General features: G+C 42.6%; 1 protein-coding gene across 1 annotated transcript; it reads left to right on the forward strand.

The window, feature by feature from the left end:
* The first annotated feature begins 6,866 nt into the window (after positions 1-6,866).
* LOC112221629 (keratin, type II cytoskeletal 8) lies at positions 6,867-13,104 on the forward strand. Its single transcript, XM_024383805.2, has 9 exons — positions 6,867-7,390; positions 9,163-9,371; positions 10,543-10,603; positions 10,702-10,797; positions 11,102-11,266; positions 11,451-11,576; positions 11,724-11,944; positions 12,073-12,116; positions 12,248-13,104. Exons 1-9 carry the CDS (start codon positions 6,977-6,979, stop codon positions 12,520-12,522), a joined length of 1,611 nt encoding a protein of 536 aa, XP_024239573.1. The 5' UTR covers positions 6,867-6,976; the 3' UTR covers positions 12,523-13,104.
* The last annotated feature ends 8,998 nt before the right edge of the window (positions 13,105-22,102 follow it).

A 22,102-nucleotide genomic window follows, 5' to 3' on the forward strand; every position in this document is an offset into this window, starting at 1 on the left:
CATAATGTAGCAGGCTCCAACCTGAAATCAGTGCATTACCAGGTTGAAATGGATGAGGCTGGGAATAGTCAGAGTGTAGCCGATAGGAGGGTTCGGACATAGAGATGGTCAGTCCACTGAAGAACAGGAAGTCTAGGCCAAGGACTACAGCAAATGCAAGGCTTGAGTCTGCAAGTATTGCCACAGGAAGGTTAATAGTCTCACCATGCAGTTTTATTATTATACTAATCCAGCCCAAGGGAGTGGTAGGTTCTCCATTGGCCAAGTACAATGGTCCTTCCTCCCATGTTCGTAGCTCCTCATGAGGTAATGCCATGTTCTGCCACAGGGCCTCTTGCATCAGGGTGTAAGATGCCCCTGTGTCGATTATGGCCTTCCCTCTCCAGTTTCTAACACTCAGAGGAACCAATAGTTGTTGCGGAATAGGAATAAGACCGCTAGCTGTACTGTCTAAAAGCTTCATGGTGGGCATTAAGGCTGACCCAATTGTATGCAAGCCACCACGCCTGTCTAGACTTTCAGTCTTCGGTCCTTTCTGACCTTTTCCTGAATCCTGACGCTGGACATAGAGCGGGCAAGAATCTGGAGGATGTTGGACTTTACACCTCCAACACACAACTGGACATTTGTCCTGGATCTTGGGTACAAATATCTGAGACTGTTTAGCCCTAAGAGAGTTATGGGTATACTGGGATGAGGGAACGGGGTTTTTAGTTTGGAGGTGGTGCTTCCAGTCCTTCTCAAACTGAGTCCCAAGACGCACCAGATCATCCACATTTTCCACACGTTCTCGAAGTTGACTAGCAAGGCGGGGAACCATGTTCTTAAGAAGGAGTTTAACCATCTCCTGCTCAGTAATGTCAGCCTTCCATCTCCTACATAGAACTCGATAGGAGAAGGCAAAGTCCCGTATTGGCTCTGCTTCACCCTGGACTCTGTTACGAACACGTTCCGCCAGTTCATCCCCATAGTCCTCTGAGAGGAAGGCTAAGAGGAACATTTTTTGAAACTCCTCCCAGGTTGACACATGTTCACGGGCTATCTCCCACCAGTCTCTTGCTGTACCATGGAGAACACTGCAGAGGGTAGCAAGAACCTCCAAGTCAGTAAGGGGCCGGATAGAAAGAAAATCATTACACTTAGATAAGAAAAACAGTGGATCAACATCATCTTCTGGGCTGCCAAAAGTGGGGAAAAGTAGTTTGATAGGGAGGGAGCGCTCTAGAGGAGGCATGACAATGGCAGCGGGAGTTCTGTTGTTTAACAATATCTTCAGAGGGGTTTTTGTAGTACTACCTGTTCCTATTCCCTTACTGGCCAAGCCAGTGGCAGAGGTAAAACCTGAGGGAGGTGCAGAAGATTTGTCCAGAAGGGAAAAGCACTGCATTACCTCCTGGTGCAGCCCTTCCAGTTGAAGGTCTGTGGCCTTCTGTGCTTTTTCCATCTCATTAACGGTGTCCTTTTGAGTCTGTTCAATCAAAAATCGTAGTTCCGCTGTGAGAGAGTTCTTCATGTCCTCCATAACTTCCTTCAGATAAGAACACACTCCCTTCACAACAGAGGCTGACTCTTCTGCTCTCTGTTTTTGTTCGTCCTCAAGTAAGAGTATGACTTGATGATGGTTAGTTTCCATTTGTGTTTTGAACCGGTGCAGTTTTCCTTGAATATCCTGCTTCAGAGAATCTTGTAAATATTTCTGCCTCTGAACAATTTGTTGTTGGTTTTCCTCCATTTGACAGGGAAGGTAATCCAACCTCCGCTGCACATCTGTCTGATGAGCCTCCACACATTCACTGAGTTTGCGAATTGCATTCTCCTGCATTGTCAAACTATGATTGGTGTGTGTCCATTGATGTTCCAGTTGTCCAGTGATCACAGAGACACCTCTCCCAGTCTCTCTGGACAGGGTAACCGGAAGGGTTTGAGGGGAGGGTAATGGTGGAGATGTTATAGGTGAGCCAGAAGCCTGGGGATTAGGGGCAGTGCTATCCAACTCCATTAGTTCATCGAGTCCTTCCACAATGAAAGAATCCCGAGCATGATTACCGTCAGGTGTGTCCACATTGACACAGTATGGGGTTCCAACAAAAGACATGATTCAACCTTGTGTGGATGGTGTCATGGGTGTTTCTCTTCAAGTCCCTGTTCGGGTGCCAATTCTGTAGCGGTATTTATTAGAGAGGGTAAAGAAAGATTTTGTTCGGGCGCCAGGCAGGTATTAACCATGCCGAAAGGAAAAGAGTAGAATAGAGAGAGTACCACTACCAGACACACACACATCAGCAGAAGAGACTGCCTAGAGGGTAGCCTGTTTACCAGATAGCCAGTGGAGAGAAAAGAGAATACACACCATATAAAACCCACATCACAACACAGGGGTAACCCAAACAAGAATACCTCATACAATAATACTAATACTAATAATGGCAGAGCAATTCCACAGCAACTTCATACAAGAACGAACCCAGTCATCAACATAGGATTTGCAATAATCTGTATTATTTTCTAGTGGATGAGTGCAGAGGGTATGAATGTGGGGGGTGTTCATCGACACAACAAAGGCCTTAAAAATGTCCACAGTCTTCACGGCCACATGTCATTAGTACACCCCACCTCAATACAGTTCACATAATATACAACTTGCAAGCAACCTACTAAAATGTCCCTCCAAACACTTCTGGCAGGGAAATAATAGTCCAGCTCTAATGAACTTCAATGGGAAGTGCATTTGAAAAATAGAGAGTCTGTTGCAGGGTAAAGCACTGGAATGAGAGGGAAAGAGAAAGAGAAAAAGATAAGAGAGATCTTAGCTGTGGTCTTCAGGCGTGCAGGTGTACTGTCTGACTGTCCGATGGTTTGTTGGTTTGTATGTTAAAGCTTCGCAACAATGTTGCTACTAATCCATGCGATCCATAACGGGCGCGGTCCCAAACGAAAACAACCACGACCTAGAGCGATTACACCGATGATTGAGTTATATACTCTATAAACTACACACGCTGAAAACAAACAAAACTTCTGCAGCACAGCACACACAATCAAACTGTCGCGCCACCCAAGAGCCCCTCCCCAAAGAGCTGAACGAGCTCTCTTTATCTCCTCCTTCCTTACTGCTCATGCGCTCTTAAAGTGGCAGCGCATGGTGAAGGCTCCGAGCAGATTTCGCCACAAACTAAATTCTCTGGTCTGATGAAACCAAGATTGAACTCTTTGTCCTGAATGCCAAGTGTCACGTCTGTAGGAAACCAGGCACCATCTCTACAGTGAAGCACGGTGGTGGTAGCATCATGCTGTGGGGATGTTTTTCAGAGGCAGGAACTGGAAGACTAGTCGGGATCGAGGCAGACATGAACAGAGCAAAGTACAGAGAGATCCTTGATGAAAACCTGCTCCAGAGTGCTCAGGACCTCAGACTGGGGGCGAAGGTTCACCTTCCAACAGGACAACGACCCTAAGCTCACAGCGAAGACAACACGGGAGTGGCTTTGCGACAAGTCTCTGATTGTCCTTGAGTGCACCAGCCAGAGCCTGGACTTGAACCCGATCGAACATCTCTGGATGACCTGAAAATAGCTGTGCAACAACGCTCCCCATCCAACCTGACAGAGCTTGAGAGGATCTGCAGAGAAGAATGGGAAAACCTCCCAAAATAAAGGTGTGCCAAGCTTGTAGCGTCATACCCAAGAAGACTTGATGCTGTCAAAGGTGCTTCAACAAAGAACTGAGTAAAGGGTCTGAATACTTATGCAAATGTGATATTTCAGTTTCTTATTTGTAATACATTTGTAAAAATGTCTAAAAAACTATTTTTGCTTTGTCATTATGGGGTATTGTGTGTAGATTGATGAGGGGAAAAAAACTATTTGATCAATTTTAGAATAAGGCTGTAACATAACAAAATGTGGAAAATATCAAGGGGTCTGTACTTTCCGAAAGCTCTGCATATGCTGATTGATGTTGTACAGCTCAATAATACTCTTCCTGTAAAGATTACCCTACTCGTTATGGTAGGCCAAACAAATTGCTACTATAGCACTATACCTAGACTAAGGTCTATTTGCCTGCAACTTTTGTCAGTCTTCAGTAAATCACAACACAGTTAATTAACCATCATCATCTCATCACCATGATATTCTGACATGGTTTTCCGTAACATGTTGCCTCAGACACAGATAATGCATGCAGCCTCAGGCCTTACTCCATACTACTACAAGTCCCATTGGGGGAATTTGAATGAGAACCTAGCCGGTTGGTGCGGTTGTCCCAGTTTCCATTTTTTACTGGTTGTGCTGAGAGATTACTATTGCTGATTGAGAACATGATGGTTCAGAAAAGTATTATTTAACTAATAATAAAGTGTCTATGAGGTCAATTAATAAAAAAACGGTGTCTGTGATATGATATCAGGACATGGCCTATTGGCAGCAGTAATTCATACAAGTTCATTCATGTATGCAACCAGGTAATGAAACAAAGAGCAATAGTTCAGCTTGGCATCTTCATTCTATGAGATTTACTGACAAGCTTCTGAATCCTTGTCATGTGTCAAATTTGACTATTCAAAGCTAAAATTGAAGTCGGAGGTTTACATACACCTTAGCCAACTACATTTAAACTCCTTTTTTCACAATTTCTGACCTTTAATCCTAGAAAAAATTACCTGTCTTAGGTCAGTTAGGATCACCACTTTATTTTAAGAATGTGAAATGTCAGAATAATAGTAGAGAGAATTATTTATTTCTGCTTTTATTTCTTTCATCACATTCCCCGTGGGTCAGAAGTTTACCAATCCTTAATTAGTATTTGGTAGCATTGCCTTTAGGTCAAACGTTTCGGGTAGCCTTCTACAATCTTCCCAGAATGAGTTTTGGCCCATTCCTCCTGACAGAGCTGGTATAACTGAGTCAGGTTTGAAGGCCTCCTTGCTTGCACATGCTTTTTCAGTTCTGCCCACAAATGTTCTATAGGATTGAGGTCAGGGCTTTGTGATGTCCACTCCAATACCTTGACTTTCTTGTCCTTAAGCCGTTTTGCCACAACTTTGGAAGTATGCTTGGGTCATTGTCCATTAATTTTCCTACCCCATGATGCCATCTATTTTGTGAAGTACACCAGTCCCTCCTACAGCAAAGCACCCCCACAACATGATGCTGCCACCCCCGTGCTTCAACGGTTCGGATGGTGTTCTTCGGCTTGCAAGCCTCCCCCCTTTCTTCCAAACATAACGATGGCCCTTATGGCCAAACAGTTCTATTTCTATTTCTCCAAAAAGTAAGATCTTTGTGCCCATGTGCAGTTGCAAACCGTAGTCTGGCTTTTTTATGGCGGTTTTGGAGCAGTGGCTTCTTCCTTGCTGAGCGGCCTTTCAGGTTATGTCGATATTGAACTTGTTTTACTGTGGATAGAGATACTTTTGTACCTGTTTCCTCCAGCATCTTCACAAGGTCCTTTGCTGATGTTCTGGGATTGATTTGCACTTTTGATACCAAAGTACGTTAATCTCTAGGAGACAGAACGCGTCTCCTTCCTGAGCGGTATGACGGCTGTGTGGTCCCATGGTGTTTATACTTGGTGCTATTGTTTGAACAGATGAACGTGGTACCTTCAGGCGTTTGGAAATTGCTCCCAAGGACGAATCAGATTTGTGGAGGTCTACAATTTTTTTCTGAGGTCTTGGCTGGTTTCTTTTGATTTTCCCTTGATGTCAAGCAAAGAGGCACTGAGTTTGAAGGTAGGCCTTGAAATACATCCACAGGTACACCTACAATTGACTTGAATGATGTCAATTAGCCTATCAGAAGCTTCTAAAGCCATGACATAATTTTCTGGAATTTTCCATGCTGTTTAAAGGCACAGTCAACTTAGTGTATGTAAACTGACCCACTTGAATTGTGATACAGTGAATTATAAATGAAATAATCTGTCTTAACAATTGTTGGAAAAATGATCGACTTCCAACCGACTTGCCAAAACTATAGCTTGTTGACAAGAAATGTGTGGAGTGGTTGAAAAACGAGTTTTAATGACTCCAACCTAAGCGTATGTAAACTTCCGACTTCAACTGTATGCTGAGAGGTGACACTGTTCAACTACATGACAATTTGAATAAGCTGAGTGAGTGCTAAAAAAAGGTAAAACAAAGTTCATATGAGGCTGATTAACTTCATGACATTCAACATTCATTTCAGATATCTCTAACAGAGAAATATATATTAAGAAGGGTTCATAAGTCAGATGATACACTATTACTTATAGATCATTATGAATCTGTAGAAAATGGTTAGTAAGACATTGGTTGAAATTGTGTGGTTGAAGTTTTGATGCTTGGCAAATAGTGTAATAGTAAGAAATGTTTGTTTATTATTGATTCCTAAACTAAACTAATGATTAACAATCTACTTATAAAGCCTAGAAACCCTTACATTAATGTAAAGTGCTACCATCCAAACTTACTCAAGTACAATAATACCTGAAAGTACAACAACATAAATAGGTCAGAAAGTTTAGCAAGGAGCTGGGTAAGGACTGACATAAGGCTTCAGATCTGTTTACACAATAGCATGCTGAGGACATACTGCTCTCATATTTCACCACAGATGTCACATTCTAACAGTTATTCTAATGCCCCAGTCCCTATGCCGTACCTCCATCACGGAAAAAAACACCCCAAAATACCTACAAAATTGTGTTTTTCCTAACAGGCTCCAAAACCCAGGTTTTGGTTTCGTGGGCTTGTGTTAGAAACTAAAAGTGTTCTGTTACACTGCACAACTCCTCCCTCTCCTACCATTCACCCAGAGGCCTGGCCAATGAGAGTTAGCCATTGGCCCCTCCCACCAGGGAGGCTCTTAAAACCAGTGCTGTAGCTAATTCTCTGTCTATCCACTCAGGTCTCCCCAGTACTCCAGACAAGCTGCCTGCCATTCTATCTCCCCCTTATTGTCCTGCACTCACCAACCACTCAAGACCAGCCAGGATGTCGGTCAGGAAAACCACCAGCTACACCGTCAAGTCCTCTTCCTCCGGGGCAGCCCCACGCAGCTTTAGCAGCATGTCCTACTCTGGACCTAGCCAGGGGGTCTCTCGCCAGAGCTATAGCGCCCGCAGCTCCTATGGAGGGGCCAACAGAGGCATGGGAGGTGGGTTCGGGGCCGGTGGTGGAGGCGGTAGCTACATTTCCAGCTCCTCTGCCTATGGAGGTGGCATGGGCCTGGGGATGGGGATGGGGATGGGTGGCATCTCTCATGCCCCCATCACTGCTGTCCAAGTGAACAAGAGCCTGCTTGCCCCCCTTAACCTGGACATCGACCCCAACATCCAGATCGTCCGCACCCATGAGAAAGAACAGATCAAGGGCCTCAATAACCGCTTTGCCTCTTTCATTGATAAGGTCAGTCCTGGTAACCTGTCTGTCTGTCTTTCTGTACCTATGAAGATATCTGACAATGTAGTTTGCCTGGAGCTTGTAAACTGTCAGAAAATTTAAAAGGGAAGTAGAGACAGTCTTGTACTGTGGGATTGTATGAATCTATCTCTATTAGCCATTAGAATGCTGAGGTGTCTGTTGTGTAATGAACGTGGAACAGTGGAGAAGATCCATAGAAAAGTCCACATTGTGTAATGCTGGTACACGCCGTTAGAGCTCTGTTACATTATGGTATGGTTGATTACACGCACAAGCAAACTCATGAGTTTGGAAAAGGGAAGGAAATTTAGAAAAGTCTGATATTGAATAAAGCACAGATACAGTCAAACTAACTAAGTGTGATAATTTTCCCTGGGTTCTCAAGATTTCACATCTAATGGTTTGCAATAATTGTCCTTTTATAGTGATGAATAACAAAAGTGCAGCAGGGTGGGGTGGGGGAGAGAGTTTCTACAGAAGGGTGTGTCTGTCTCTGGTTAGAGTATAGCTCATAGCTAGTGATCTGGTTTACTTTGGGAATGGCTATCCTGACCCTGCAGAGGGGTGTATGTGACCCGCCCCTACCCTGGATGACATGACAAAAAAGGTCATACACCTGAAACACAGACAGGAGCATTTGGTCATCACCATCATTGCTATGCTTACATACATTTCACATTCCTAACAAGTCTTGGAACAATGGAGTGAAATTCATTGATAGGGTAGCTTATACTGATAGATGGAGGGCAACATCTGAACACGGTCAAACACCAATAGATAACATTTACAAGTGATAGCAATGTTTGCTTTCATTCATGCCTGGGGGGTGTTTTCTTTATGAGTTTTCTACTGGCCTATCAGTTTTCTACTGTCCCACATGTGTAGGCTGCTCCAATGGGTTAATATTTTATAAGGGCAGCTGGTTTCATGTTCTAGCTAACACTAGTGGATTGATTACATAAAAAGGAGCAAAACTAATCAGAAAGAGATTTCACCTCTGCATGTTTCCAAAGAAACAAAATAAAAATGTGCAAATAGACTCTTTTCTTATCGTGATAACAATTCCCTTTTATACTTATTTCTAAGTATTGACTCTTATCCAATACCAGTTGACACAGCCATTTTAAGAGAATTCCTGATCTCACCTGAGGCTCATTCATCAGCAATGTCCACTGACAGCCATCTATCTATTTTCTCACCCTATTGTTAGTGAGCCAACATGTCAGCCTGCATGCTCTCCCCTTCCCCCATTAACACCTACCTGTATACTACAGTCAAATATTTACATTCTAGCCATTTGGATGAAGCCCCGCCTATATCTTTGTCCTGTTCCTCTCTATTCTCCACTTCCCGACCTTGCCCTTTTATTAAAACAGGAAAACATGAAGGAAGCCTAATTCACCAGCTCTTTCCATCTGCCCCCTCTGCCTCCTGTCAGGATGCACGTCATAGCTTCCTTGGAAAAACAGCTTGCTATAGGTCTATCCTGAAAACAGAGTCAGCTGTCCGTACATGTTCCAAACACTAATTGAAGCAATAAACACCCTAATTTAACGAGGATGACATGATAGTAATGGATGAGTCATGTTAGCCCACCATAAAAGTTCCTAATGTCCTTTTATTCAAAAATGTGATTAATCTCTTTATTCTTTCATATAAAACAGAAAAAGTCCCAAAGGCAACAATATAATATGATAAACTTGTGATCAGTGTGCCTATCAAATGCATAAACATCTACCCCCTCTCTCTACACATAGGTACGCTTCCTGGAACAGCAGAACAAAATGCTGGAGACCAAGTGGGGTCTCCTCCAGGGACAGACCACCACCCGCTCCAACATTGATGCCATGTTTGAGGCCTACATCGCCAACCTGCGCAGACAGCTGGACAGCCTGGGTAACGACAAGATGAGGCTGGAGGCTGACCTGCACAACATGCAGGGTCTGGTCGAGGACTTCAAGAACAAGTGAGTAAGACTTGAAGAAGAAGTGACTACAAATGTTACTCCTTTTACCTAGCAGACCCTCAGCCACATTCTCAGCAAATGCTTTGATTAGGCTTCTGTCCCAGTGCATAGCACCACTGTAGAGATAAGGTCATGGAACGCATGTTAGTAAAGGGAGTTTCATGGAGTATTTGATTTAATCAGTAATACAGGACACACCAGTAATAGGTAATTTCAGTACTATGGATGGACAACACCCAACATTGTTTTCACATCATAGGGATTACTCCATTGAATAAGCGTTTCCTGGAGGGACCATTCTATTTCATATGTCTGGAGGTGAAAATCATTTAGATGACAGAGCTGGATGTCTTTCAGCTTCATGTCACACACTTGCATCATGGCGCACACATCAGTGTGTCAGTCCTGACAGACTGCTTATGTGCTCATATAATTTATGTCCTCAGGAGAAAAAGCACAAAGTCAAGAAACACCACACAAGTTTGGCATGGAGTCAAGATACCACAGTAGAAAACAATTCCCAGACGCATATTTGTTGTGGATGTAGCACTTATGCCCCCTAGTGTGAAAATTGTACATTACCTATGTAAAGATAATCACAATAGCCCAGCAGCATACCACCCTGCATACCACTGCTGGCTTACTTCTGAAGCTCAGGGTTGGTCCTGGTCAGTCCAGGGATGGGAGACCAGATAATGCTGAAAGTGGTGTTGGAGGGCCAGTAGGAGGCACTCTTTCCTCTGGTCTAAAAAATATCCCAATTCCCAGGGCAGTGATTGAGGGAAACTGGGGGTTGTTAAATGGGTCTCCTGACTCTCTGGGGTCATTAAAGATCCCATGGCACTTATCGTAAGAGTAGGGGTGTTAACCTCAGTGACCTGGCTAAATTCTCAATCTGGCACTCAAACCATCACGGTCAACTAATAGGTCAACTAATAATCCCCAGTTTACAATTGGCTCATTCATCCCCCTCCTCTCCGCTGTAGCTAATTCCACAGGTCGTTGCTGTAAATAAGAACGTGTTTCAGTCAACTTACCTGGTAAAATAAACAAATGTTTTTTAAAAACACATAATAAATAGTTACAATATAATTATGACATAGAAATATATAATGTAATCTTGAATATATGAATATCAGAAAAAGCTAACAATTGCTCTGTATCTTCTCAGGTATGAAGATGAGATCAACAAGCGTACAGAGTGTGAAAATGACTTTGTGCTCATTAAGAAGGTTAGTAACTTAAGTTTGGATCCCATTCGTTTTTCTGTCATTCTCTTATTGTCATCTTGCCATTTTACTAACATATTGATTGTGAATTACCCACTCAGGACGTGGATGAGGCGTACATGAACAAAGTTGAGCTGGAGGCTAAGCTGGAGAGCCTGACCGACGAAATTAACTTCCTGAGGCAGATCTATGAGGAGGTACGGCACTGAGCTCATCGCTTAGCTACATCAGTTGTTAATAAGACACTCATTCATTATAACCAGTTGTGTTGTCGGCGGCTTCTAACAACTGTTCTGATGTATTTGCGTATGGTTTATTTATTTCACTGAGTTATGGCATACGGATCTGCTTGGTATCTGGACTTTGGCGTCAAACTGATGGACTCAATCTGGGTGGGTTTTTATCTCTGGGGAAGGCAGACATCTGAAAGCCTTGTCTGCAATAGACCAAGTGTTTAATGGTCTCTCTCTTTTCTCTCTCTCTCCTTCTCCCTCTTCCCAGGAGCTGCGTGAGCTTCAGTGCCAGATTAAGGACACCTCAGTGGTGGTGGAAATGGACAACAGCCGTAACCTAGACATGGATGCCATCGTGGCTGAAGTGCGCGCCCAGTATGAGGACGTCGCCAACAAGAGCCGGGCCGAGGCGGAGACATGGTACAAGAGCAAGGTACAGTAATGGGCTTAAATATATATTTTCTCCCTTTGGCCTCTTGATTATGTTCAGGGCTGCTAATACCCTTTCAGTACACTGTAAGTGGTTCAAAGGAACATAAGTTGATGTCACATGGTTCTTCCACACTAACCATGTATTACCAACAAACCATCCACTTTCTCCTCTGTTGGATGTTTAGTATGAGGAGATGCAGACATCTGCCACCAGATATGGGGATGACCTGAGATCCACCAAGACAGAGATCTCCGACCTGAACCGTATGATCCAGAGGCTGCAGTCTGAGATTGACTCCGTCAAGGGACAGGTACACACTAAAGAATCTCTGTGCTAAGAATTAAATTGGTGGCATGTAGACCCACATGATATTGACAGAATAGAGTATTTTTCAACAGAATTATCAATTCGATAATAAGCAGAAGTAGCGACATGCTGCGTCTTTGTCTTCTGTTAGCGTGCTAACCTGGAGAACCAGATAGCCGAGGCTGAGGAACGCGGGGAGATGGCAGTGAAGGACGCCAAGCTCCGCATCAGAGACCTGGAGGATGCCCTACAGAGAGCCAAGCAGGACATGGCCCGCCAGATCAGGGAATACCAGGACCTGATGAACGTCAAACTGGCCCTGGACATTGAGATCGCCACCTACAGGAAACTGCTGGAAGGAGAGGAGGACAGGTGAGCCTTTTGACAAACATGGAAATGGGAAACATCAATTTGAAAGTACAGTGTAATCTTAATATAAGATAATGGACATTTATTACCAAAAACAAACATTTTCAAAATGGTCTTCTTTTCACCACCAGGCTAGCAACTGGTATCAAGTCCATCAACATAACCAAACAGAGCTGTAAGTACCTGCTTTCTTCAAATAAAACCCTGTGTTTTCTCCTTATGTGTTGTGGTGCATTCATAACATCTTGATATTCATATTTAGCCAGCCCCTACTCACCTGTTGTCTCTCTCTGTGTCACCTTACAGCTAGCTACAACTCCTTCCCCTCTGAGAGTGTTAACAGCAGCTACACTAGCGGCTACTCCAGTGGCTTCTCCGGCGGATACGGTGGTGGATACGGCAGTGGATACGGCGGTGGCAGCAGCTACAGCTCTGGTAGCGGCTATGGCGGCGGCAGCCGCTACGGCGGCGGCAGCGGCACCAGCGTCACCACCCAGAACAAGAAGAGTGTTGTCATCAAGATGATCGAAACCAAGGATGGCAAAGTTGTTTCCGAGTCCTCTGAAGTGGTCGATGATTGAGCGGCTGGATAATGCCCCCTTCTCTACTCTCTTGCTCACCATTCCACTACAGTGTAACAATTCAAGTCAAAGGTAAACAATGCTACATGAGAAGAAATATAAATGTGGCTGTTAAGCAATAAACATTTTTAATCCAACCAAAGATTTGAAAGGGACCAAATAATATTTTTCTTGTTCATACTGTATGTCTTTCGCCTTTTCTAATTCTGTACTAAAACAAAATGCCTGCAGTTTGCTACACCACAAGTCAATAAGCAAAACCATAAGTTGCAACTTGTAGTACATTCTGTCCAAACCTATGCAACCCTGTTAACTGTATAGAGGGCCATTATCTGAGTTCAGTTGCATGAAAAGGATGATAACGTTGTGTTCATGAGTAGTGTTGCTCAGAGTGTGTGTGAATGCAACAGTGCAAGCAGCTGTGTTTTTGGTCAACTAGTCTAAAATGTCTGCTAGGCTTAAGTAGAAGTGCATGTCTTCCCTGTCGTGTTCTATTGGACCCCAAAGAAGCTGCCCACAGTGTACTGTTGCCTGAGGTGCTGTTTTTGCTACCAAACAATTAAATGTGTTTACTGAAAACTGCTTGGATTGTCTGAGTCTTTCATCTTGATTCTGTATGCATATAGGTAGCCTAGTGGTTAGAGCATTGGATTAGTAACCGAAAGGTTACAAGATCAAATCCCCTAGCTGACAAGGTAAAAATCTGTCTTTCTGCCCCTAAACAAGGCAGTTAACCCACTGTTCCTAGTCCATCATTGACAATAAGAATTTGTTCTTAACCCGACTTGCCTAGTTAAATAAAAACATTTTTTAAATTTTGAATTCCAACATGGCAGCGATGATTGCATAATCTAGAATTATGAGCCTGTGTTCAACCCTGTCACCCAGAATTTCCCAACTTGGGTTGCACACATAAATGAGCATTCGATGTCATGAAGTCCGTGTAAAAACCAGAGATAGACCACTGCGCCACCCAGGAGGCCCCTAAGGCACTGCAGTGCTAGCTGTGCCACCAGAGAGTCTGGGTTTGAGCCCAGGCTCTGTCGCAGCTGGGCATGACGGGGAGGCCCATGGGGCAGCGCACAATTGGCCCAGGTTAGGGAGGGTTTGGCAGGCAGGGATATCCTTGTCTTATTGTGCATTAATGACTCCTGTGGCAGGCTGGGCACAGTGCACGCTCACCAGTGTTTCCTCTGACACATTGTTGTGGCTGGCTTCTAGGTTGGGTGTGCATTGGTTTGGTTGTGTTTCGGAGGATGCATGGCTCTCGACCTTCACCTCTTCCTAAGTCTGTGTGGGAGTTGCAGCGATGAGACAAGACTGTAACTACTACCAATTGGATACCATGAAATTGGGGAGAAAAAAGGAGTATACATTTTTTTTTAAACCTGAGACAATCAAAACCATGGGTAAATTGTGAAAAAGGGAAGAGACAGAGAAGCATCCAGTGGTAGTAAAGGAGAAGGGACACAAGTTGAAGGTGATATACACAGCACCCCAACAAATGACTCCACACCTCTACACAAGCCTTTTTTGGGCTGTGATAATATATTGCACACCATTCTACTGTACATAACACCAAAATAATCACCAGTGACGTGCAGTACAAGTTACACAGTGACAGACATGTCTGCAGTGATGACCCACTGGGCACACACTTGTTTCCATTTAATTTCTGTATGCATTAAGAAGCCTTTAGCCAAAATGTTCCAATAAACATTTTTTAAATATTCTCATTTCACCATTAGCAGCCTAGATATGCAATAATTGTATTTGCACTCAGAACACACAAACTTTGAGTGACTGTCAAAAATGTAATTTAAAGAAAGCATACAAATAACTGTCAAAATAAAGGAAACACCAACATAAAGTATCTGGGCCACCGTGAGCCAGAACAGCTTCAATGAACCTTGGCATAGATTCTACAAGTGTCTGGAACTCTATTGGAGGGATGGAGCACCATTATATTGGAGGGATGGAACACCATGAGACAGCCATGGCATATGGTTTACATATTTTCATGTTCATCAAACCATTCAGTGAACACTTGTGGTCTGTGGATGGGGGCATTGTTATCTTATCCGGGCATAGCCATGGTAAGCAAAACATGATGGCCTACCCAGCATTCTTATACATGACCCTAAGCATAATGTTATGTTAATTGCTTAATTAGCTCAGGAACCACACCTGTGTGGAAGCACCTGCTTTCAATTCACTTAATATCCCTCATTTACACAAATGTTTCTATTATTTTGGCAACTACCCTGTAGTTGAAGGCCTACTAAAGACAAAGCTCTCTCAATACGTCCTCTCAGCCAGTAGAGGGAGCAGTATAACATGTGGTGTACTCTGTGATAGAAGTCAGATTGAGTTATTTTTCACTGCTCACCAGGGGGCAGCATAGTATAACAAAATCTTCACTCCACCTCTTCACCCAACACCTTGATATGTTCCTTCATAGGCTGTTGACCACTCCCTTTTTCAGAATGCTGTGATTGAAGTGGTGTGATACTACATGTATAATACAAATGAATCAACATGTACTAAAATATGACATTATTATGACATTTCCCTTAGGTAGGCTGGCCTGATAGCAATGAGATACATGGCCAGCTAATGCAGCCTGAGTGCACATGTCAAGTTTTTACTATGCATAAAACATCAATTCTGGCATGCAGTGCTCCAACCTATATCTCTTATGAATTGTTAGATTCATGTAAAGAACCACATTCATGCTATAGTAGAAAACTGTTCAAGTGGTTCTTCTCAGTTGTGGGAAAGTATGTTTCTGGTTTCCCATTGGTTCTTGGGAAAGTCATACGTAATTTGAACATTAAAACTGAACACTCTTTAAACATTCTTAGAACGGAAGTGAAAATTTTGCCTGTTCTGGGAAAAATGTTAGGAGGCAGGGAGGTTCTGAAAACGTTTTACTATGTTTCCCTGAAAGTTTTCCTGGGACGATTTATTAACGTTCTGAGAACGGAAATTAACATTCTCTAAATGTTGTGAACAAAATGTAAAGGTTATTTGGAGGTTTTTGAATATCTCCTTTAAAACATTCACTGAATGTTTAAATAAGACTTTTAATAACACTGCTAGCTTAGGTTTAACTCTTTTGATCTCCAAGCACAGAAATTAGGACAAATTAGGACAAATGGAAATGAATTTGCTTCGGCATTAATCATGCAAAAACATTTATATTTTATTGTGGCACGGCATCAGTGAGTTTCAAACCAATGATCTTCTTTTCTCTGTCCATGTAACTAGTCCACTGCGCCACCAGGATGGAGCTAGCGTGACTCGTTAAAGCTGTTTATTTTTGTCTATTCCAACAGACTCCATTTTAAAGGAAACAAGATAAGGTGTGGCCAATCTGTGTGCGCAGCCAACACACTTCAACACACTTAACAAGACAGAGGATAGAGAGAGTTTTGTTGATGATGAGAACTGAATGTATATGTTTTAAAATAAAATTCTTAGAGCATTCTTTGAATGCTGCAGAAAACATTATGCGGAAGTATTGAAATTCCCAAAGAAGAACGTTGTTTCTTAACGCTCTCTGAACATTCTGAGAACATAATACAGAATGTTATGTGCTAGCTGGGTTGTATCTTGAATTTGCCTCCATGTCGCATCGACTCATAAAGCTTTAAAATCAAAACCTGCATGTCTCCTTTGGGGCCTCTTTGAGGCATCGTCACTTGAGACAGTTGATTACAAGGAGATAAACCGGATAACAAGACAAGATACTACCACGGGGCCACCTTCTAAGTGCACTAATCGAATTTGTCATTATAGTAGGGGGAGTACGAGTGCTGCTGCAGTCAGTATACTTACAGTACATTTTGGTAAGTGAAGGAATAAAGAGATGTGCTTTTTCCCCCTGCGGTTTGCAACCTGCAGTTCAAACAATAACATAGCAGTCACCCAGTAGTGTACAGGTGCCTGGAGAAGTGGGTGTACTCCAAATTATATATATTTTTATCCCAAACTAAGGAAAGGCACCCTGTGTGACAAATTATATGAGAAACAGCGACATACACACTCTGAATGACCTACAATAATAATTCCCATATTGGTCTTTCACAGTCAGGCCAACCCAAGCTGTACTGTGTAAATTGGCTAATAGTAGGCCAACTTTTGAAACACTGAAAGCTGTCAACTGAGTCAGAAATTCACACGTTTCCTCTTTCTTTTAGGTTTCAGTCCCACTTTATGAATAGAAAAAAAATACAAAATTGGATGTTCTAAGTGCATAACGATGCTAAACCACATCAGTAGACCAATTTTGAGGTTTGGGGAAGAAAAAAAAAGAAAAACTCTTTAAATTCAAGTGCACAGGCACCTAGCACTGTTGTTTGGTTAGGTTGTTCTGTTGCACATGAGATGGAGTTAGCTAAACTAACGGCCACTGGATAAATGCAAATAATCATGATACCATTATGCCAGGTAAGCATAGGATACTTTGTAGCTAGTTAGCATTTAACTGAGAAAGGTTTTCAGGAAAGCCTTTCCATCTACCATTATAATTTAAGCCTATCATTAGCATCTGTACATTTTTACTGTCCCTTAATTATTTGAAACCTGGACGTTTTACCTCATATTATGATATTATGAGGCATGTCTTACCTTGCTTCAACGTAGCATATAGCCAAAATCCCACTATAGAAACACTGAGGCAATTATTTTATAAATACTTCCTTCTATGCATTCTGCAGTTCTATTGGTTTTCGTTCAACATTTTTTCATTGTCTAAGAGCCAAAGGCATTATCCTTGTCATATTAGCAACCCATGATAGTGTTGCATCTTTAGATCTCCCCTCTTTCTAAATTTCTAACGGATATTTTCATCTCTGTCCATGAATCTAACCTCCAAACGAGGTTCAATGCCATACAACACTCCTTCCGTGGCCTCCAACTGCTCTTAAATGCTAGTAAAACCAAATGCATGCTTTTCAACCGTTCGCTGCCTGCACCCGCACGCCTGAATAGCATCACCACCCTGGATGGTTCCGACCTTGAATATGTGGACATCTATAAGTACCTAGGTGTCTGGCTAGACTGTAAACTCTCCTTCAAGACTCATATCAAACATCTCCAATCGAAAATCAAATCTAGAGTCGGCTTTCTATTCCGCAACAAAGCCTCCTTTACTCACGCCGCCAAACTTACCCTAGTAAAACTGACTATCCTACCGATCCTCGACTTCGGCGATGTCATCTACAAAATTGCTTCCAACATTCTACTCAGCAAACTGGATGCAGTTTATCACAGTGCCATCCGTTTTGTCACTAAAGCACCTTATACCACCCATCACTGCAAACTGTATGCTCTAGTCGGCTGGCCCTCGCTACATATTCGTCGCCAGACCCACTGGCTCCAGGTCATCTACAAGTCCATGCTAGGTAAAGCTCCGCCTTATCTCAGTTCACTGGTCACGATGGCAACACCCACCCGTAGCACGCGCTCCAGCAGGTGTATCTCACTGATCATCCCTAAAGCCAACACCTCATTTGGCCGCCTTTCGTTCCAGTTCTCTGCTGCCTGTGACTGGAACGAATTGCAAAAATCGCTGAAGTTGGAGACTTTTATCTCCCTCACCAACTTCAAACATCTGCTATCTGAGCAGCTAACCGATCGCTGCAGCTGTACATAGTCTATCGGTAAATAACCCACCCATTTTTACCTACCTCATCCCCATACTGTTTTAATTGATTTACTTTTCTGCTCTTTTGCACACCAATATCTCTACCTGTACATGACCATCTGATCATTTATCACTCCAGTGTTAATCTGCAAAATTGTAATTATTCGCCTACCTCCTCATGCCTTTTGCACACAATGTATATAGACTCTCTATTTTTTCTAATGTGTTATTGACTTGTTAATTGTTTACTCCATGTGTAACTCTGTGTTGTCTGTTTACACTGCTATGCTTTATCTTGGCCAGGTCGCAGTTGCAAATGAGAACTTGTTCTCAACTAGCCTACCTGGTTAAATAAAGGTGAAATAAAAAATAAATAAAAAAACAGCTCATTTTAAAATGGTGTTTTCCTGCTAATTGCATTTTGGAGCATTCATGCGTGGGCCTAATGCCTGTGTGCACATTGCTGCGCCTAAAATGTGAAGAAATAATAGTTTATCAACATTTTAAGCTAAACATTCTGATCTGTTCCATAAACCTTATTAATTGATATGCTGTATACCTCCACTACACTACTTTGATATCCATCGTGGGATGAAGAACTGAGTATGTGCAATGCCCACTGAAAAATACGTTGGTTAACAGCATATACAGTTGAATTCGGAGCTTTACATACACTTAGATTGGAGTCATTAAAACTTGTTTTTCAACCACTCCACAAAAGTCATTTTTTCCAACAATTGTTTACAGAGATTATTTCACTTATAATTCACTGTATCACAATTCCAGTGGGTCAGAAGTTTTACATACACTAAGTTGACTGTGCCTTTAAACAGCTTGGAAAATTCCAGAAAATTATGTCATGGCTTTAGAAGCTTCTGATAGGCCTGTGTACCTGTGAACATATTTCAAGGCCTACCTTCAAACTCAGTGCCTCTCTGCTTGACATCATGGGAAAATCAAAAGAAATCAGCCAAGACCTCAGAAAAAAATTGTAGACCTCCACAAGTCTGATTCATCCGTGGGCGCAATTTCCAAACCCCTGAAGGTACCACGTTCATCTGTACAAACAATAGTACGCAAGTATTAACACCATGGGATCACGAGGCCGTCATACCGTTCAGGAAGGAGATGCGTTCTGTCTCCTAGAGATGAACGTACTTTGGTGCAAAAAGTGCAAATCAATTCCAGAACAACAGCAAAGGACCTTGTGAAGATGTTGGAGAAAACAGGTACAAAAGTATCTATATCCACAGTAAAACGAGTCCTATATCGAAACAACCTGAAAGGCCGCTCAGCATATATCTTTATGTACATATTCTTCATCCCTTTACACTTGTGTGTATAAGGTAGTTGTTGTGAAATTGTTAGGTTAGATTACTTGTTGGTTATTACTGCATTATCGGAATTAGAAGCACAAGCATTTCACTACACTCTCATTAACATCTGCTAACCGTGTGTATGTGACAAATAAAACTTGATTTGATTTGAGCAAGGAAGACGCCACTGCTCCAAAACTGGCATAAAAAAAGCCAGACTACGGTTTGCAACTGCACATGGGGAGAAATATCGTACTTTTTGGAGAAATGTCCTCTGGTCTGATGAAACAAAAATAGAACTGTTTGGCCATAATGACCATCGTTATGTTTGGAGATAAAAGGGGGAGGCTTGCAAGCTGAGGAACACCATCCCAACCGTGGCAGCATCATGTTGTGGGGGTGCTTTGCTGCAGGAGGGACTGGTGCACTTCACAAAATAGATGGCAGCATGTGGAAGGAAAGTTATGTGGATATATTGAAGCAACATCTCAAGACATCAGTCAGGAAGTTAAAGCTTGGTCGCAAATGGGTTTTCCAAATGGACAATGACCCCCAAGCACACTTCCAAAGTTGTGGCAAAATGGCTTAAGGACAACACAGTCAAGGTATTGGATTGGCCATCACAAAGCACTGACCTCTACCCTATAGAACATTTGTGGGCAGAACTGAAAAAACGTGTGCGAGCAAGGAGGCCTACAAACCTGACTCAGTTACACCAGGTCTGCCAGGAGGAATGGGCCAAAATTCACCCAACTTTTTGTGGGAAGCTTGTAGAAGGCTACCCAAAACATCTGACCCAAGTGAAACAATTTAAAGGCAATGCTACCAAATACTAATTGAGTGTATGTAAAGGAACATTCTGACAGGAAATTAAGGAATACCCTGTGGCAGCATTCACTCTACACTAAGTGTACAAAATATTAGGAACATCTTCCTAATATTGAGTTGCACCCCCTTTTGCCCTCAGAACAGCCTCAATTCAGCAGGTCATGGACTCCATAAGGTGTCAAAAGCATTTAACGGGGATGCTAGCCATGCAGATTCCAAAGCTTCCCATAGTTATGTCAAGTTGCCTGGATGTCCTTTGGGTGGTGGACCATTCTTGATATACACGGGAAACTGTTGAGCATGAAAAACCCAGCAGCGTTGCAGTTCTTGACACACCAGTGCGCCTGGCACCTACTACCATACCCCATTCAAAGGCACTTAAATCTTTGGTCTTGCCCATTCACCTTCTGAATTATCCATGATAATGACACAAGGGAATGGCGGCCGTTTTACAGGCTCCTGAACAATTGTGCTACATTGTGTATTTTTTTATGCGCTGTCCTAAAACTTTTTGTACATAATGTTTCCGCCATCGTTTCCTGTGACCGAAAAGAGCTTCAGGACCTCAGAACAGCTATCATTAATCTCCATTTGGACTTCTACTTCAATGAGTCGAAGGCAAATGACAAATTATCGCGAACCAGGCCCAAATTCCAGACACTCGAAGAAGGAGGCTATGGCGCTATAGTGTCCGGTGTGTGGGATACCTGACGAGACTACAACGGAGAAGGGATAAATCCCCTCTACCCTCCATTCTATTGGCGAACATGCAATCACTGGAGAAAAAACTGGATTATCTCCATCCAAGACTATCCTATCAATGTGATCTGAAGATTTGAAATATCCTATGTTTCTCCGAGTCATGGCTGAACAAGGACATGGTAAATATAAATCTAGCTGTTTTGCTATACATCGGCAGGACAGAACGGCTGCTTTGGGAAAGCTCAGAAGAGGGGGTGTGTATTTTTTTGTTAAAAACCACCGGTACGCAATCTCTAATATTAAGGAAGTTTCTCGAGGTTCTGCTCGCCTGAGTTAGAATACATCATGATAAGTTGTAGACCACACTATTTACCAAAATAGATTTAATCTATATTTTTCGTAGCTGTCTATTTACCACCAGAAATCGATGCTGGCACTAAGAGCGCATTCAAAGAGCCATGTATGGTGCCATAAGCAAACAAGAAAATGCTCACCCAGAGTTGGCGCTCCTAATGGCCAGTGATTTTAATACAGGAAAACTGAAATCCATTTTTCCCCATTTCTACCAGCATGTCACCTGTGCAACTAGAGGCATAAAAACTATAGATCTCCTTTACTCCACACACAGAGATGTATACAAAGCTCTCCCTTGTCCTCCATTTACCAAATTTGACCACAACATTATCCTCCTGATTCCTGCTTACAAGCAAAAACTCTAACAGGAAGTAACAGTGCGTTCAATACGTCTGATGAAGCAGATGCTAAGCTACATGACTCTTTCTCTGGCACAGACTGGAATATGTTCTGGGTTTCATCTGATGGCATTGAGGAATTTACCACATCAGTCACCGGCTTCATTAATAAGTGCATCGATGACGTTGTCCCCACTGTACATTCATATCACAACAAGAAGCCAGGAAACATGAAAAATACACAGTGAGCTAAAGGCTAGAGCTGCTACTTTCAATGAGTGGGACACTAATCTGGACACTTATAAGAAATCCCACTATGCCCTCTGATGAACCGTCAAACAGGCAAAGTGTCAATACAGAACCAAGATCGAATCCTACTACACCGGCTCTGA

This window comes from Oncorhynchus tshawytscha, linkage group LG22, assembly GCF_018296145.1.
Source record: "Oncorhynchus tshawytscha isolate Ot180627B linkage group LG22, Otsh_v2.0, whole genome shotgun sequence".
NCBI lineage: Eukaryota > Metazoa > Chordata > Actinopteri > Salmoniformes > Salmonidae > Oncorhynchus > Oncorhynchus tshawytscha.